The following is a 19,687-nucleotide window of genomic DNA, read 5'->3' as shown; positions in this document are numbered from 1 at the left end:
AGATGTTTACTTTCTTCCACAATTTTTGCCTCTTCTACTTGTGTTACATGTAGTCAACTGTGCTTTTGTGGGTTTTTTTTTTTTTTTTTACGTAAGCATCTTACACTCCACAAAGAGTATGGTTACCGCAAGGGTAGGGGTCCTGACTCACACTTTGTATTCGAGCACCTAAGCTGGGGATTAAACAGGAGAGGCAGTCAAGAAAATTTCGTTGATGATAATATATCCACAATTCCACTCAAATCCATTTTTAGAGGCCAGGGTCTCTGTTTTTTTCTTTATTTTGCATCTTTGTGACTTGTGTCCTTAAGTCTCAGTTATATTTTATATTTAGTGACAAGCTCTGGATTTGGAGATAAACTGGGTCAAATTGTCTCCATTAGCTGTGCAGCCATAGACAAGTCATTTAAAATTTTTGTAAGCCTCTTCGGATGTAAAATGGGATGCTATTCCCTCACAGGATTGTGTTGTGAGGACCACATGATCTAGTGTCTGTGAAAGAACTCAGTTCTAAAGAACCGCATAAGGGGTTGCAAACACTGCTTCTTCGTGTGCTTTTCTTCCTCCCATCGTTTATGCTTTCTTCTCTCTGAGGAACGTTGCTCCTGGGCAGGGATCACTCCACATTCTTGCCATAGCATTCCACCTTAACCTTTAGCATGGGACGTTACGCACAGTTTGCTGATGGACTTCAGTGAGACATAAAAAGTCCCTCAGCCTAGTTCTTACTACCAGATACCTTGGCTCAGATTTCAACAACTGCCATTTACCTGAATGCCTTTATTTGCTTTGTGTGGCACAAAAAGTCTTCACTGTTTGTTGGTTCATTCATTTACTCATTTCACAAATTTGTTTTGAGTGCCTAGCAGGGGCTATGAAGTATGCTGGATGTCCAAGAAGCAAAGTTAAGTACTTCAAGATATTAACATTGGACTGAGTAAAACGGACACACCACTAATTGTAGTAGATATAAGAACTGTGATAAAACATGCACACTATGTACAGAGGTGGGAAATATCATTTCTGCCAGGGAAGGGAGGTGTGTTATAAAAGGCTACAAGGAGGAGCTCATCTATCTTGAAGGCTGAATAGGCGGAGAGTAAGGTAGGGCAATACAAGTGAAAGAAATAGGTGGAGCGAAACAAAAACATTCTGGGAGCCAAAGGCAGCTCAGCCGGTGATTTCACTCACTCTACGCTAAGGATGAAGTGCCTTAATAGGCTAGTGGGTGGGGTAACAGGAGTCAGTGGAGTTATCACAGGGATGGGATGGTGAGGTAGTGTAGGTAGGACAAGGGTGTCAAGGTCTGGAAACTTAGTAAATGTTACCTTGCTAAATATTAAAATGAAGCACAGTATTTTGCAGATGCAGCTGTAAACACAAGTTCAAACAAAGTGGGACCTAGTAAGCAGGAAGGTGAAGTAAATAAAACAAAATAAAACATTTAAGCTGTTTGGGCGATGGGGAGGCAGGCACCTTAGAGAATCAGAAGGCCAAACTCCAAGGTAAGAGTTTTATGGGAAGTGAGTTCTGTGCGTTGGGCTTTAGGAATGGCAAGCGTGGGGTGGGGTGGGGTGGGGTGGGGAAGAGCCATGCACCAGTCTCCAGCATTAGATAGTGAGGAAAGGGACAAGGTGCCCCAATAAGAGAGCTTCATCCTAGCGAAATCCTGGAGGCAAAGTGCTTGGGCGTCTCTAGGCAACCGACAAACCCTCCTTTTGCAGAATCAATTCTTTTGTAATTGGCTTACAAATCCACCAATGGGCGCACAGGAAGAGTTTCCCGCCACCTCTGGCGCCCGCTTTTAAACAGCCTTGCAACTGCAGGCGGACTTCTCAACCGAGCTTGAGCGAGGCGGGGACTTTCGCCTCCACGTCCCGCCCCTCCCCAACATGGTCCCGCCCACCGGGAGAGCCTCTAGCGGACGATTGAAGGAGGCAGCTGCTCCTCAGTAACTTCAGGGCTCGGAGTTCGGTTGTGACTAGGAAGGAGCTGGCCGATTAGATCCCGGGTAAGGGGGTTTGCTAGAAGTTGGACGTCGGCCGGGGCTAGGGTTTCCCCGCGGTTGCAGCGCCCGCGGCGTCGGGTGAGTTTTGCTTCGCGGCGGGGCTTGGGGGTGGGGTTAGAGGGGGTGCGGGGTTCTCTAGGTTCTGGCGAGGCTTCCGGGAGGACTGACCCGCCCCCTCCCCAGATCCCGCGGTGGTGGGTTGCCCGCGGGTTGCGGGGCTCAGCTTTTGACTTTGAAGTGTCATTTTGCTTAGCAGTGACGTCTGGGNGGACGTCGGCCGGGGCTAGGGTTTCCCCGCGGTTGCAGCACCCGCGGCGTCGGGTGAGTTTTGCTTCGCGGCGGGGCCTGGGGGTGGGGTTAGAGGGGGTGCGGGGTTCTCTAGGTTCTGGCGAGGCTTCCGGGAGGACTGACCCGCCCCCTCCCCAGATCCCGCGGTGGTGGGTTGCCCGCGGGTTGCGGGGCTCAGCTTTTGACTTTGAAGTGTCATTTTGCTTAGCAGTGACGTCTGGGAGGCCCTCTTCTCACCTGGTTTGCTCCTGGGGTGACCCTGAGACGCTACCCTGGGGACCCCCTCCGTGGTCACCCTGGCGCCGCGCCTGGCTCACAGTGGGTGTTCTGTACACGTGTGTTGACCGAGTGCAGGTGACGCTGGCAGCCAAAACCAGCAATCCCCGGCATCCCGGGCTCTGTGCAGCTTCCGTGTCAGACCGTAGCTGCACGCCAAACGGAGTTCCTTGGTAAGGCCATTGATCTAGTCTTCCGTTCAGCCCGTGGGTGCCTGCTCGCCGCACCCTCTGGGATCTCTGAATTGATTTGTCCAAGCTGCTGTCATTAATACTGATCACAGATTATTGTCATCATTTCTATGTATGGTTATTTTCTTTGCTTCCACCAAGTCCTGTTAAATTTTGTCATCTCGAACAGTGCTAAGTAAATAATTGTTGAATGAAGGAATAGGCCTCCTAAACTTGGCAATGCAAGTCTGAAACTGGCTAGTGGGGTCTGGCTGTTTCCATTCTAGGAGAGAAGCTAGCAAGTAAGCAAATAAGTAGAATTTACAAACTCTCAGGGCTCTTACAAACCCTTTTCGTGGCACTTAACCTTTTCTCTCTTATGGTCATGAACTCCGGTGTGATTTAAACTGAATTTCGTCATATCCTTCACAATGTGTGGCAATTTACATGCACTCCCGGGATATGTGAATTCACTCAAATAATTGCCTTGGAATCTTCTTATGGCTGGAATTGAAGCCATAAGAAAGGCATAAGAAAAACAGACCGCAAGTGCTAAAAAGGGGCTACATTCATGGGGGAACAGGCTAGGGAGAGCATCCTGAAGGACGTGGCATTATTATCTCAGGAGTGGTGGCGCTATTTGAAAGTTTCCCACAGGCTGAACCTTCACCTTTTCTCAGATATGCCGAATACCCTTTGTTTCTTTAACCTCTGCTGTAGCAGGCTGACTCTTATTCATTAGTCATAATATGATAATAACAACTAACATGTATTGATTGCACTCTATATGCATTATCTTGTGAATCCTCATAGCCAGTCTTTGAGGTAGGTACTATTTTTACCCTCATTTTACTAGTAAAGAAATGGAAACAGTTTGCTCTAAGTTGAGTGGCTGATAAAGAAAAGCCAGAATTGAGCCCAGGGTGTCTGAGTGAGTTCCCTCAGTCTAACCACTTTCAGCAGTATTGTGTCCTTGAACATCTATCTCTAATCGAGTCTTTTCTCTCTGTGAAACTTCTCTCAGTGGACCTTTCTTCCTAAGCAAAGTTAACATTGGCTTTGATACTTTATTGTAGAATTTATTACAATGTATCACTGTAACTATTAATTTATATCATTGTTATCATTGTTTCCCTGAGGGACTGTTACCTCCCCATGGATAGTACCATGTCTTAGATAATACAACCTGACACACAGTAGGTGCTCAGTAAAATTTTATTGAAACAATGAATCAATATAGGGCAACATGAATGTGTTACATTCTTTCAACAAATATTTGTGCCTACCATGTCCAAAGGGTGGGTAGATACATTTAATTTCTGGCTTCAGAGTGCTTGTAGACTCTCAGATGAGGCAAAAACAGTACTACTTTTGCTTTTTTAACGTTTTATCCAACTAAACACCCACTGATCTTCCTTCTCATGGCAGGGGGAGGGCCGTGAGACAACATAACCAGGGACAACAAAGTGACTACTGAGGCTGAGTCCTTCCTACCTGAGTGTCACAAAAGGAAAGAACATAACTCTAACTCTCAACTTTAATTCTGAGTCTTGTTAATAGATTCAGAAAAGTTATCTACCTAGGAAAAATTATTAACTAGCTTACAGCATACGGCCTACTGTACACTTATTTTGCATCATGATTTTTTAAAAAAATAATTATTCAATAAATAATTATTCAATATAGAAATATTTACTTTTTATTAGTGGCATAGTACCGACAAATTTATTCAAAAGTATGTTTACTAGGGCAAATGTTCTTTTTCAGTATATTAATATTAATAATTTTTGAGATGTTTAAAATTTTTTTTTAAGATTTTATTTTATTTTTTAGAGAAAGGGGAAAGGAAACCTCAGTTGGTTGTCTCTTGCGTGATCTGGCGCGCAACCCAGGCACGTGCCCTGGCTGGGAATTAAACTAGTGACCTTTCAGTTCTCAGGCTGGTGCTCAATCCACTGAGCCACAGCATCCAGGGCTCAAGATGATTTTCCCAGTTGATACTTTTACCAGCAATTCATGCGGATGTCTGTTTCCTACAAAGGAGCCATCATAGATGTTATCAAAATTCTTTTTGTTTTCAATTTACATGAAAATCGTATTTCATTCTGTAAATGACACTTTGAATTCTTGAGTATAAGCATCTTGTCAGGTTAAATGTGCATTTATGTTTCTTTTTTTAGTATCTTTTAAAAATTTTTTACTTATTTTAGGAAAGAGAAAGGAAGGAGAAAGAGAGGGAGAGAAACATCAATGTGTGGTTGCCTCTTATGCACACCCTACTGGGTATCTGGCCTGCAACCCAGGCATGTGCCCAGACTGGGAATCAAACCAGTGACTCATTGGTTCCCAGGCCCGTGCTCAGTCCACTGAGCTATACCAGCCAGGGCACGTTTTTTTTGTTTTTTTGTTTTTAATGAAATTGTCAGTTGTGTATTTTAAAATTGTTTTTTCTATTTCTTTGTGAGAACTGTATTTTGGGACTTTATCATATGTTTTGCAAATATTATTACTATTATTATTATTATTATTTTCTCATCATTATTATTATTACTAGTTTATCTTTTGACTTAGTTAGTGAGGTATGTTTCCATACATGATTTTAACTTCTTAATAATGATCTTTTGCCAAATATAAAATTTTTTTGTATTCCCTTCTGTTTTTGAAAAAAAGTGATCTCTTATTGTTCTGAATATTATAGTAAAGTCCCTGATGATAGTGGTCATTAGTAGTGATTAATAAGTTGAAGAAAAACATTAACTTTTATTTTAAATTTTAATTAAAATAGTCAATATGTTTTTAGTCTTTTTCCCTAACCACAGTATGTTTATCAAATTTGCCTTTATGCCTAAAATAGTTCCTTAAAGTCTCTGGTAGTTTGCACTTTTCAGAAGGAAAACTTGTTCTTATCTTTTCTTCCTTGATGGAGAGAGGTTTTGGCTTTTCCAGATATTTTTCAGATTTCTTCTTTAATGACATAGTATGCATTTAAAATGTCATTCAAAAAATATACGTTTTGGTCTTGTACATTCTCTTCACTTAAAAATAAAAATACCTTGTAGAATTCATCATTCTCTATCTGAGAATCATGGGCTCTTATAAACTTAGTGTTCTTTTTCAGTATTCAACAGATTAGTGGAAGGTTAGTGAGAAAGTAAAAACAAATCCTTCCTTTCTTCTTTTGCCTAATAAAGAAGAAATTAACCCAAATTTCAACTTATGGAGAGCACTAAAACAGTGAAAAGCACAAAAGATTATTTAAGCCTGGAGACTTTAGTGATATCTTTAAGGTCTAGCGTAATCTCATTTCTTTTACGGAGCCAGGATTTAAATGGACTAGTACTTTCATTATCTGTAGATTCTGTAGGCTTGATGTTCCTTTGCAGTAGTGGAAAAACTTACGGACAGGAGCTGTGTGTTTTCCCCTCCCCAATTTGGCTCCTTATGGACTCTTGACCATATTCAGATCTCCGTGTCAGGCGTTACTCAGATCTTCTCCAGCTGCGGGGTGGAGACAAGGTTTAGGTTCCCCGGACTTAATGTATTTTCCGTGTCAGTGAAAGCGCGCTCCTGTCCCTTCCTCCTCATACCTCTGGCACAGGAAGAGCAAGGAGCATGTCTGGTCTAAGAAGCAGAGGCTGGCTGGAAGGGTTCACAGTTGATGCAAAGAGTTTAGATGGTGGAGTCGAAAGGGATGGTCAGGGTGCAGGGGTCAGAGAGGGAGAGATAAAAAAGGTGCACTGCAAATCAGAGTTTGGCCAAGAAATATAATTTAGTCCTTGAAGAACAAACTCGACATATGGGGATTTTAGCATTGAAAGTCATATTTATGTAAATCTAATGCCATATTTCACCTACTCTAAGTGCACATTTTCTTTTTGCTTTTTTTATATCTACAAAGTCAGGTTGCGTTTTAAAGTTAATGGTGCATCATGATTTAATTGGCCACATCTCTCTCTTGGTGGCACAAATGCAACTGTCATACAATCAAGGGTGCCTTGGATCTGAGGAAGTGGAGTGACTTTTTCTGTAGAGCTGCTTACTGGCTTGTAGAAAAGTTTGTGATCACAGTTCTCAACTGTTAACACAAAGGAGTTGAGTTCTTTTTGGCCAAATGCTTTTGGATGGCTGGGCCTGTGTTCCTTGTTTACTTCCAGTTTAATGACATTTTTGAGCCTGAGAAGTGTAGCGAATGACCTGTGGCTCTGCTCACATCACAGCGCGCTTCCCTGCATGCAGGAGCAGGACTGAGTGGGGGGCAGCAGCAGGGAAATCGATGAGGCCTGCCTCGGGTTTTGTCAGGGTTGTTCAGGATTGTTCGGAGCTTTGAAATTCTCAGTAGCAGTTTCTGTGTCGTGTCAGGATCCCTAAGTGTAATTCAAATCATCAGCAGCCTGTTGACGGTAAGTGCTTGAAAACCCATTTCCTGCTGCCGCTTCTGCCGCAGCAGTTACCCTTCTCTGGGAGCTTGTGCTGTTGCTTTTGGAATTGGAACCTCGCAGTGGTACCACTTCATAGCCTTCGCTTCTGTTTTTCTGGAGTGTTTTTTCCCTCCGAACCGGATTTTGTCAAGTTTAAGAGCAGGACATTTACCTCTTGTTTTCATTGTGTGCTACACGGAGGCTACCAGACTGTACATGGTATTGGGTGGGAGTCGTTCTCTCGGGCTTCGTGGCTCACCTGTTATCACATGTGAGGTTTGGGTTTGTGGCAGGCAAAAGTAAGCCAGTTGTGCCATATCGAACCCACAAAATGGGAAACTTTGAGCATATTTGTAAAATTTTTATATTTTGGCACATTTCTAGTTTATTATTATCTTATTATTTTCTGTGGACAAAAGTCTTACTGTTTTGAGTTATATTTTCTAGAACATTAGGAAGGTCTAGTCATTGGTTTATTGGCTTTTTGCATGTCTTTCTGTGAATTGCTGTCATATAGCTGTTTCCTGGGAACCACAATTAATTTGAAAGAACTCACTTTGTACTGGAGTACTAACTGTTTGTCGTACATGAGTGGCGTGTGTCTGCTCCCTGGCTGCTGCTGTGTCTCTGTGTGGCATCTCTTGTACAGAGATTGGCTGGCGAGATTTGGGGGCTGTTTCGAAACCACCTCTTTCTCGCCTGCAGGAGGACCATGTCACTGGACTTTGGCAGTGTAGCGCTGCAGACTCAGAACGAAGATGAAGACTACGACAAGGAAGATTATGAAAGGGAGAAAGAGGTAAGTGGCTTGGAAAGAAGCCTCTACACCTAGTCTTAGACAGTCTTATTTCCCATTCAAAATTATGTCTTCTTTTGTCATTTTGAAGGAATGTATAATTTTTTTTAACTCCTAAAATCTCATCAGTATGTGGACTTCTAAAAGGTGGATGAGTAGAATGCTTCCTTTTTGGAGACAAGAATAAATCACAACCTTGAAGGATGCCACTAGATAAGTGGTTAGGTTCTTCACGGTATTTCTTTCTATCTTTTTTTCCTTTCAGGTTTTGAAACTTTTTATTTGCCTATTAAAAAATTGTGCATTCCAATGATTAAAATCATTTTAACAAAAAAAGGCACTCCGATTAACCTGCATTTTACAGCCTGCGGGACACCTTGGACCAGCTTGGTTTTTACTCTGCATTTCACTCTCCCCCACCCAGCTTCTTCCTTCACCAACAAGCAAGTTCTTTTCCTTCCCTGCCAGCCAGTGGGGCAGATGGGAGCGGCAGGTGCGGCCTTCACTGTCAGTAGTTCTGATGTGAAAAGAGGCAGCCCAAACATGTAAACTGATCCAACCTCTCTGCGGTTTACAAAGTTAAACAGCTAAAAGAAGTAAAATAAAGTGATGCTTGTGGAATGAATGTACAGTGCATATTGGTGGTGTGGCCCTTGTTACGATTCACCTGCTTGCTTCTCCTGTTTAGTCGTTTCTTTGGAAGGCAGCGGATTTCTCTCTTGCACTTCTATGTTCTTCCATTTTGACACTGAGTGTCTCAATCTCGGCCACATCGGGTTTATCAGAGACGGTTGTGGAGGAAGTGGAGGGAGGCACACAGATGAGAGGAGAGTCCAACCTGCTCGGTGACCGCCACCGAGTCTCTTCCCGTCTCTTTCCGGTGTTTCATTTAGAAGGCAATGGCTGGCCTTGGAGGCACGCCTAGGTTCTAGTTGCTTGGAACATTGTCTAGTGTGGCAAGGCTCTTTGCTTCAGGCAGCTTACATCTTAGTGGAGGCAGACCTTAAATAAGTAAATGAATGAATGAAGTCACTTGAGAGAGTGATAACTTAGCACTGAATAATGATAGGGGAACAAAATAGGGTTATGTCAAAGCAACTGGTAGGGAACTGGTGCGGGAAAGTCTTTTGAAGGGGGAAATACTTGAGCTGAGACTTGACTCCTGAGAAGGAGCAGCCTTGTAGAAGCCTGAGGAAGAATGCTCTAGACCAACAAGTGTGAAGCCTGGAAGTCGGGAAGAGACCCTGTAGGTCTGCAGAACAGCCAGAGGCTGTGGTACTTGGGTTGTGTGAGCAGAGGCTGAGTGGTGGAGATAGAGCAAAACGGTGCTGGGCCAGACCTTGGTCATGGCAGGGTGTTTTTAGGGTGTTCTAGGGAAGCCAGTAGAGAATTTTTTTAAATCTGTACCCAAGGATATGGTTATTGATTTGAGGGGGGGGGGAGGAATGGGGGAGAGAGAGAGAAAGGGAGAGAGAAAGAGAAAGTGAGAGAGAGACAGACAGATGTTGATGTGAGAGAGAAATGTGAATTGGTTGCCTCCCTTACGTTACCTGACTGGGCACTGAACCCACAACTTAGGTGTGTGTCCTTACCAGGGGTGGAACCTGCAGCTTTTTGGTGTACAGGACAGGTCAGTGCTCCAACCCACGGAGCCACGCTGGCCAGGGCTAACATCCTTTTTGATACTTATGGTGGACCATTAGTGTTAACAGAAAGCAAGGAATAAAGAATCAGTTGCCCATGTGGCTGGAAGTAGAGTTAGGGCAGAGATGGAAAACTGGCGGCTCTGTGGATTTTATCCACAGGCATGTATTATTTGGTTGCATAATGTATTTAAGTGCAAAATCTATATTTAAAGATAGGAAAATTTCACAGAACAATTCAGAGTTTCTGGCTTGTCTCCAGGTGTTCTGAGCCCTGGCCAAGTGTGGCCTGTGTCCGCACAAGGCAGGAGAGCCGGAGTGAAACAGTGCCCACCCCCCCCGCCGCCTCCCCCCTGAGCCCGTACCCTCCCAGCTGTCTGCAGTCCCCACCTCTCACACCGACATGGGCTTAGCTTTTGCACCTGCCAGCTTTGCTCTCATAAATTATCTACCAAGTCTCAGAGGGCATGGGAGTTCATGACCCTGGTCAGGGTTTTTGGATTTTGACAGGGGATTACAACCACTGTGTGGCAAGGATGGGAATGAGGACTTCCTGTTACTTTGTGAACTCACAGTGTGAGGTTTTCACGACCCTCATGGCTTTGGATAGTTGGCTGGAATTCAGCTACTGGGCTTCTTTAGGAGGATTGGTTTAAGTAATTACTGTAGTAGATTTTAAGGAAGAAGAAAAAATAGGTGATTTTTTTCATTGGAAAAGATGTTAAGAGAGATGGGAAGGGTATTAGAGAGAATGTACTGCCAAGTGTATTGTGTTGTGGAAGTTTTAAAGGGGTATTAGCTAAGGAAGGAACTTATTTTAGATAATATAGGAAATAGCCGTTGGGATCACGTCTTGATAGATGAGATGCAGGAGCAGGGTTTTCCAGAGGTGAGCAGTCGAAGGGGTGCCGCACCTAGGAATAAGCGTTTCTGGCCGAGTGGGAGAGGGGAGCCTGTGGACGACTTGACTCTATCGTGCTGATCGTGATTCATGTTAATAAAAAGAGATTCACATGAGTAAAAAGTAGTTTTACCTTTTTGTTAATTACTGCAAGGGAAGAAGTAAGATCAGAGTCTAGGGAATTTTAGATTTTCAGCAACAGAAATTCGGAATTATTCCTAGAAGTCCAGCTGTGTATGTATTTTGTCGCTGTAGGTTAAAACAATAAAGTGGCTGATCAAACCTGAGTTTGTCTGCACATCCAGAAGCCTTCTCAACCCCCCCCCCCCCATTCCCTGACCCTACAACAGCAGAATAGTTAGTTCGTAGCCTTGAGAGGTTAGAGAAAAGAGTGTTCTCTCCTTGCCTGTTTGGTTGGTAGCTTTGCCTGTTGGTAGCACAGCTGGGCTGTGTTAGCAGTGGGCTAACGCGTGTGGTTTCCTTTCCCTGGGAATCACTTTGTGTTGGGTTTGCTGGTGTAGGAGAAATGCGTGCACCCAAGGCTGTGCTGTAGGGCTGGCCGAGGGGGCCCTGTCCGACTCAGAGTTTACCTTGCCGAGGTGTTTGAGAGCCTCTCTTTATGGCAGAATAACCTTGATTTTCCCTTCTGGTATGAATGGTCAGTTGCCAATACAATGTGCTTTACTGAGCGGAGTTTTAATTTTGGTGCTTTGGGGTCAGTTGGGATTTTGTTCACACTTTCCCATAGGTTAGTGAATAAGCCAAAGTCAGATTCTGACTTCTCTGCCATCCTAAGTAGCAGCTCTACAGTCGTCATCTTGCCTTTTCCATTTCTGTTCCCTCCATTGTTTTCATTAAAGAGCAAAGTGATTTTAATATTCAGAGATTTAACATATGCACCAGTGGAGCCCTGGCTAGTGTAGCTCAGTGGATTGAGTGTGGGCCTGCGAACCACACAATGGAGGTTCCATTCCCAGTCAGGGCACATGCCTGGGTTGCAGGCCAGTTCCCAGCGGAGTACCCACGAGAGGCAACCATACATTGATACTTCTCTCCTTCCCTTCCCCTCTAAAGATAAATAAATAAAATATTAAAAAAACATATACACCAGTGGAATCTCAATCCACAGCCCATGAACAGTTTTTTAAATGCTCCAAGAACTTTGCAGGAAAGTAAGGCACTGGCCTCATTTCTAAACTGTTACAATTCTAAATGACATCTTGGTATAAGTTTGGCTAATGCGGGCCAGGGCGTCACAGAGAGGTGCATAACCCACAGGAAACACAACAGACTGGGGTGCAGGGGAGTGGGATATCGTGTCACGTCGGTCAGTATTCGTATTCCGACCACTCATTGGAGCGCATCACTTTCTTGCTCTACCATCTGAGAACTACTGGTATAATGATCTTTCTTGCTACTAAGTAGACCTCACCCAAAATGTTTTGGGGCAACTTTTACTTGTAAAGCTGGCTCAGAGAAAAAGAATTGAGACGTTCTTTTATTAGCTCAGTCATAATGTGACAATGTGATTTTACAAAATATTTTTCACCTGAAGTCACTGTGCTTCGAGATGTCATTGTCAGATATTATAGAAATGTAGTTGTTGTTGCGATAGGAGTGATTGTTATAAACTTTAAAGTTATTGGTAAAACTACAGCTTAAGATGGATTGTCTTTCGGGATTTCCAGTTGGCTGGAGTGCAGTGTGACCGGAAGTAGCTCTGTGGTTGTCGCTTGGTTCTAGATAATAAAATTATGTATGTATGTATGTATGTACGTACATATATGCATGTATTTTGGAGCTGATGGTTTGGGGCAGAAGTTCTTAGTGATCTGCTATTATGATAGTACTTGCTGATGCTGGTTCATTTAGTGATGCTATATTTGAAACCTGGAAAATGATCATGAGCAGAAAGGTAGGTGGTTTAAGTAGCAGATGGCAGACAGAAACTTGTACTTGGTGATACCAATTTTGAGGTCCCTCTTGGTTTTTATATTGGTGGTACTCTAATCAAATTATAAAGCTCCTCTGAGCTTAGAATTGTGCATTTTAGACAAGGTTTCCATTGCATAGCCTTTCTTTCGTGGGTTTTTTTTTTTTCTGCCTTGTTGGATATAATGATGGAAACATTTTGATATTTTGTCCCCACTAGAGGGAGTCGTAAAGCTAATATTTGTTTACATTTTAGAAGTATATTATTTGACTTGTTTAGTGGCAATTTCTTGTCATCATCCAAGAAAATTAAAGAAAGAAGTGGCTGAGTATTTGTGTTATATTTTTCTGATGTATTTCTTCAGCAGTTTCTTTATCTAGATTGGGCCTTTGAATGTTTCCCATAATATGTACGGCTATTTCAGGGCCTGTCACAAAGGGAACAAAACGTTGAACTCTGGCAGGCTGAAGTTTGATTGCACCCAGGCAGGTGGAATAAGTGCCTTCCAGTGATGACCGCATTTCACGTAGAAAGAACGTAGGTGTGGAACTGAAGAGATTCAGGCTCTGGTGTTGGCTCCGGGACTGTCACTCACTTTCCTTGGGCCCGCCCCCGACTCTCTCTGGGCCCTGGTTTGCTGACTGTTGGGAGCGGTGGGGCTCCTTCAGGCCCCACCGCCGCTTCCAGGCCCAAAGTTCTATTCTGTGTCCTCGGCAGCGCGGCTGATACTGTCTAACTTTGCCATGTTTCTTTTTCAGATATGTGGCAACCTAGACAAAGTCTTCTCTACTGACATTATAAAATTTAGTTTAACTAATGGAATGGGTTTTGTTTTTAATCCTGCCGAGAGTGTAATTCAACAGCTAAAGTTCTAGCTGTCAAGTGATTTGGACCTTTATTAATCCCATACTGGGCCTTTTCAAAGATGTTTTTTTAACTTGGCTCTTAGGTTAAAATGAAGATTCTGCTTAGGGAGTATCCATAAAAGTATTATTTACTAATTCATATTTGAAAATATCAAATCTCTGCATGCTTAGGAGGTACCCTGCTCACAAGGCACATGACTGTTGGCAGTTTCTTTGCGGCTTCTCTCCTGGGGGGAAGATGTACAGTTTGTAATGTGAGAAGTCTTGCTTTCGTGATATCAAGGATTACAGTCTCTGAATACAGTCCATTTGGTTAATTTAAGTGTAGATTTTTGGTTTGTCGTTACCATGTGCTTCACCACAAAAGGTTTCGTGTTCTCTGCTTTATGTTCCTCCTACACATAGACTTTTTGGATGTTTTACATGGGTTATTGTAAAGTGTTTTGTTACTGAAGCTATTTGAGTAAAAGGTCCTTATTTTTCCCTTTTCAAGGAAGAATTGTGTTAGTAGTAAAGGGAGATGGTTTTATCTAATGGTTTAGAATGTACTTCTGTAGAATCCTTAGCAATAGCAAATTATCTCTTTTCTAGGGAAGATATTTCTTCAATTTTTAAACTTGGTTGATACAGTGATATCCCACTGAAAAGAATGCGTTTGCAACCAAAAAGCAGTTTGATGAATTTGAAAGTAATGAGTGGGATTAACTCTTGTCATTTATAAGGATTGTTATCTCTGCCCTTTGATGTATTTGGTAGTTGGGTGGATCTTTACTTAGGAAAATTTATAGTTTCTAAAATTTTTAATTTGGTGACATGTACAAGTTGATCTGGTAATTTCGTGTTTTATGGCACAAGTTTCCATGACCAAAAGCAAAATCCACTTGACAGTGAATATGAGGAGGACACACTTAAAATATTTTTTCAATTTTTCAATTATAGTTGACTTTCATTATTCATTAGTTCCACGTGAAGAACGTAATGTTTAGACATTTATGTAAATTACAAAGTGATTCCCCATAAGTCTTGTACCCGCCTGACACCATATGTAATTATTCATTATTGACTATATTCCTTGTGCTGTGCTTTACATCCCATGACTGTTTTGTAAGTGACAATTTGTACTGCTTAATCCCTTCACCTTTTCCACCCAGTCCCCAACCACCCACCTTTGTCTGGCTTATTTCACTTAGCATAATACTCGATAGGTCCATTCATGTGGCAAATGGCAAGATTTCATTCTTTTTTATGGTTGAACTGCATTGTATATATGTACCACATCTTCTTTATCCAATCATCTTTTGATTGGTGTATTTAATCCACTTACACAGGTATGGAGTGGATCGAACAAAAAGTCTGTTTGTTTTTTTCCCATGCAGTGGTTCCAGTAGTGCTTAGTTGTCTCTAACTTCATTTGAAGCAATTGTGTCAGATCCATTGTGACAGCTGTCACATCGGTATGCATTTAAAAAACTTATCAAAATTGCTGAATTTTTCTGTAGCCATTTTAGTATTGAAGATGGAAGAAAGTACACAGCATTTTAGGCACTGAAATACAAAAAAAAGATGTGTGCAGCATCTGGAGGTGGTGTGACTGATCGAATGTGTCGGAAGTGGTTAGCAGAGCCTCATGCTGGAGCGTACTCGCTGGACGATGCTCCACAGTTGGGTGGGACAGTTGGTGGTGATCAAATCGAGACATTGGGAACCATCAGCGTTCTACCACGCAGGAGATAGCCAACATACTCAAAATATGCAAATCAATATTAAGGTATCAGTGAAAATGAAAAATATTTTACGGGAAAAAAATTACAAACTTTTTGGCCAACCCAATAGTATTGCCATTTTATGAACTGGCAATACTATTTTTGATTGTTTTTGTCATTCTTGGTTCCTTTCTTATTCTTCTGCCGTCTTCTTTTGTATGTTGGTGACTTTCTGTTGTGTTGTGTTTGAATTCCTTTATCTTTATGTCTTGTATATCTCTTAAGAGATTTTTGGTTTGTCGTTACCATGTGCTTCACGTATACCAAGCTATGTTTACAGCAGTCTAGTTTAAGGTGATGGCTGTCTAAGTTCAAACACATTCTAAAATCATTTACCATTAATCATTCTAAAATTTACCATTTACCATTAATCATTCTAAAATCATGCTACCATTTTAACCCACCCCCTCCACATGTATGTTTTTGTCATTATTTTTTACTTCTTTTGTGCGTGTGTCTGCATCCCAAAATTTACTGCTGTAATGACACACGATCTTCCTTCTTTTGCCTTTTAACCTTTGTACTAGCTTTACTGTTTGCTGTTATGTGTTTGCCTTTGTTGATGAGAATTTTGATCCACTGCTTTTATTATGACTTTGTCAGTGAGAATTTTTCTTCATGGTGCTTTTTTTCTTATTCATATTTTTTATTCATTTTATTCTTTTTCTTAAGCCTCTCTCACAGTTCTTGTAATACTGGTTTGTTAGCAATGAACTCCTTCAGGTTTTTCTTGTTTGGGAAGCTTGTCATCTCTTCTTTAACTCTAAACGATTGCTGTGCTCAGTGGAGAAATCTTATTGTAGGTCCTTGCTTTTCATCACTTTGAATATTTCAGGCCCATCCCTTTAGGCCTGAAAAGAAAAGTTTCTGTTGAGAAAACAGTCTTGTGGGAGCTCCCTTGTAGGTAACTGCTTTTCTCTTGCTGCTTTTAAGATTTTCTCATAGTCTCTGAACTTCAGCATTTTAACTATGCTGTGTCTTGGTGTGGGCCACTTCAGGTTCATCTTGTCTGGGACTCCGCCTCCTGGACTTGTATGCCTATTTCCTTTGCCAGGTTAGGGAAATTTTCCATTATTATTTCTTCACATAGTTTTTTAATCCCTAGCTCTCTCTCTTCTCCTGGTACCCCCATGATGAGAATGTTGTTACACTTGATATTTATTTTAGAGGTTTCTTAAACTATCTTTATTTTTTTGAATTTTTTTTTTGGCTGTTCCGATTGGGTCTTTCCTAAAACTTAGTCTTCCACATCGCTGATTCAGGTCTCTGCTTCGTCCAATGTGATGTTGATTCCATCTAATGTCTTCTTCATTTCAGTTATTTTATTCTTCATTTCTGACTGGTTCTTTTTGTTTCTTATCTCTTTGTTAAAGTTCTCACTGAGGTCATCTGTTCTTTCTCTAAATTCACTGAGGGTTTTTAACTCTGCATCTGGTAGATTGCTTATCTTCATTATGTGTTTAGTTCTTTTTTTCCCTGTTCTTTAATTTGGGACATGTTTCTCTGTCTCATGTTGGCTGCCTCCCTGTGTTTGTTGGTGTGTATTAGGCAGAGCTGCTACATCTCCCAGTCCTGGCAGAGTGGCCTTATGTAGTAGGTGTCCTGTGGGGCCCAGTGGTGCCATCTCCCTGGGTACCTAAGCCGGATGTCCAGTGTTCTGATGGTGTGCGCCTTCATTGTAGTTGGGCCTTGATTGCTGTGGGCGTGTCAGTGGGTAGGACTGACCCTCAGGCTGACTGGCTTTGAGGACTGGCCGAGGCTGTAGCAGACAAGCTGTTGTGGAGGGCTAATGCCACAGAGTAGGGTTTCCTTTAGCAGGGCTCTGGTGCCCTCTGAGGCTCCCTTTGGGTTTGCCATTTGTGGTGCTAATTGTGTGGTGCTCTGGTGTGAACTGAAGCTGCCCACCAGGTTTGTTGGTTCTGGGACCTCTAGGGAGGGGCTCTCTTGCAGGCCAAGGTCAGGTGCTGCCTGTGTTTGGCCCTGGCCACCTGGTAAAGAGGAGGGCACACTTTGAACCCCGGGAAATGGAAGCCCTGGGGGTGGGATTTTGTTCCTGAATTCCTCATTAGGAGGCCTTACCTCATTTAGCTTCTCTCTGCTCTGAAAGTTATGGAAGTCGAGGAATATGGCCCAGCTATGTCAAAGAACATGGCAGAGAAAGCTTTTAAAGGTGAACAAAATGATTTAAAATGTTAGCATATATAAAACATAATTTATAAGGCACTAAAGAATATAAGGATGATTTTACTGGTTCATAATTTTCTTATGGATCCAAAAACATTCAGAAGAACTTATTGCTTATCCTCAAATAATCTTTGTAGATGCCAGTTTTGTTAATACTTTTTCAATGACACATTTATGGTGTCACAAAGAAGGCTAAGAGCTGCTTAATTGTTGTGTAGCTTTTTGTGTCTTTGTGAGGGGAAAAATGTCCTGCTCAGATGTCCCTGTCAAGATTCCCCTGAATTATAAAGCTATGTACTTGAATCTCACTGAAGGTTTAGAAGAAAACATTCTTTCTGTACAGGAGTCCTTACTTGATGTAGGTATAAAAGATTTATTCTGATATTTTCTTTTCCAGTATACTGTGTGGGAATAGTCTTTTTTGTTAAAGCAGTAGTATGTAATTGTAGACAAAATAGTTTGGACTTTTTAAAAAGACCTTATAGATGGTTTTCGTCTTAGGAAATTTTGAGTGTAAAGTCACCCTGTTACCTTTTACCTGAGGCACATTTCACATACTAATTTGTTGACATGTACTGTTTTTAGAGTTGTTTCTTCCATGCTTTATTCTGTATGTGTTTGGGTCCGCTCTGATACTGCGAACTCTCAGAGTGATTTCTCAGTTACCTGGCATGAGCAGGGCCCGCTAAATCCCTGACTTGTTTATCATTGTGCCAAATACACTTCGAGATGAAGATAACTTTTCATTTGACTGTTTTTCTTTTGTTTCATTTGTGAAGACCCAGATGGGTTGAGAGGACCATGTAAAACAATCATCCAGCGAGCATACATATATAAGGGCCTGAGGAAGTGCCGCTCTCTCCCTCCCCACACGCCTCATTTCCATCCCCGAATTTGACTTCGCCAAAACACAGCTACCAATTGGAGCAGATCTTTCAGACTCTTCTTTATATATGTTTATTTAACTTTTACCTTATGTATTTTGTTTATGAAAGTTTTTTTAAATTATAAATGTAATACTCAAATATGTTTCAAAGCTGCATTTTATTTCTTTTATTATAATGACACAGAAAGTGGGGGGAAAATCTGTCATAGATAAAATGTCTAATTTTCTTCCTCCAAGGTTTTACACAGAGTACTTAATATCTTTAAAATTCACTCACCGCATAATTTTATGAGATTAATTTATGTACTGTGGAGGGACCCAGTCAATTTGTTAATTGAACTGGTGCTTAATTTGAAAGAGAAGTCATTATAAATAGTCTCCTTACTATTTAGTAATATAATATTTGAATCTGATTGTTATAGTTATATTGGGATTTCATATTGTATTGACATTTGAAGAAAGATATTTGCTGATAGATATTAAAATTCAGCAAATTAGACCATCTCTTTCTCACAGTTTATCTTGAAACTTGAATGAATTTATTCTGTATCTAGTTTTTATAGGCAAAATGTTAGAGATGTGACTTTTTTAGAAAAAAATTGCAAAGTAAAGTCAAAGGCTTTTAATATCAATTTTTGAATTATGCTTTTGAGAATGCTCACCATAGAAACTGAATCTTACAGCTCTCTTTTTACTCAACTGTTTTGCCACAGCCGAGTATTGTGTATCTTTTCATCGTTGGAGTTAGATGGCTGTCTACTAATTAGTCACTTCCCAAGAGGCTTTTGTCACGTTATTAGAGCTTTAAGGGCTTCTAGGCCACCTGCTGCTGCTTCTGCTCTTCTCGCCCCCTGGGCACAGTGCATCTGGCTATTCAGATTCCCTGGGGAAGGTCTGGTTATCAAGTGCCCAAGGTTTGGTTTCTGGTAGAATAGGATTCTGAGATTCAAGTCCACCGTGTGATAACATAATACCGTGATTGTACCGTTATTATGGCTTGCTGTGCTTCCATAAAGAAGTTTTTAAATTCTGATGTAATATATGTGTATTTAAATCCAAGACCTTTGAGGACAAAAATAAAACCTTCTAATATAAATCTTGAGATTGTCTATTTCCCTCTCCCCAGGGGAAATGATAAACATAATTTGTGTGGAATTTAAGACGTTTATTGCATGTAGAAATTAGGAACTTCTTGGACTTCTGCAGTCAGAAGCCCAAGGCAGCTTGGGCCTGGCGTCTCGTCTTTAAGCCAGTGTGGCACTGACATTGGCCTTCTGTCTCAGTTGCAGCAGCTGCTCACAGACCTGCCTCATGACATGCTGGACGATGACCTGTCCTCCCCGGAGCTCCACTATTCGGACTGCAGTGAGGATGGCCCTGAGGGAGGGTAAGGGCGGGAAATCACTTTCCTTTCTGTGTTACATTTCTGTAAGTGTCCGTCTCTTGATTCTGTGCAGGTAATAATAATGTATGTGATTGTAAAATTGTGGACTCATTCTTAAACTTGTAGGTCAAGGTTGGAGGGAAAACATGTTAAAATCATAGGGTTCTTTGT

At 41.6% G+C, this 19,687-nt stretch overlaps 1 protein-coding gene across 3 annotated transcripts in view; it reads left to right on the top strand.

The window, feature by feature from the left end:
• Window positions 1-1,969: 1,969 nt before the first annotated feature.
• The window catches only part of CEP152 (centrosomal protein 152), a 93,169-nt gene continuing 75,451 nt past the window's right edge, over window positions 1,970-19,687 (top strand). For 2 of the 3 annotated variants that reach the window (XM_037054588.1, XM_037054586.1), the window contains exons 1-3: window positions 1,970-2,086; window positions 7,866-7,959; window positions 19,416-19,519. In XM_037054588.1, coding sequence (XP_036910483.1) covers window positions 7,873-7,959; window positions 19,416-19,519 — 191 coding nt within the window. In that variant the 5' untranslated portion in view covers window positions 1,970-2,086; window positions 7,866-7,872. Of the gene's footprint in view, window positions 2,087-2,551; window positions 2,746-7,865; window positions 7,960-19,415; window positions 19,520-19,687 lie in introns of those variants that run through there. The other variant, XM_037054587.1, reaches the window with a different exon arrangement.

This window comes from Sturnira hondurensis, unplaced genomic scaffold (genome assembly GCF_014824575.4).
Source record: "Sturnira hondurensis isolate 20B ecotype Veracruz unplaced genomic scaffold, ASM1482457v3 Scaffold0008196, whole genome shotgun sequence".
NCBI lineage: Eukaryota > Metazoa > Chordata > Mammalia > Chiroptera > Phyllostomidae > Sturnira > Sturnira hondurensis.
Note: the sequence above shows the minus strand (reverse complement) of the source record. Positions and strands in the feature narration are given on the sequence as shown.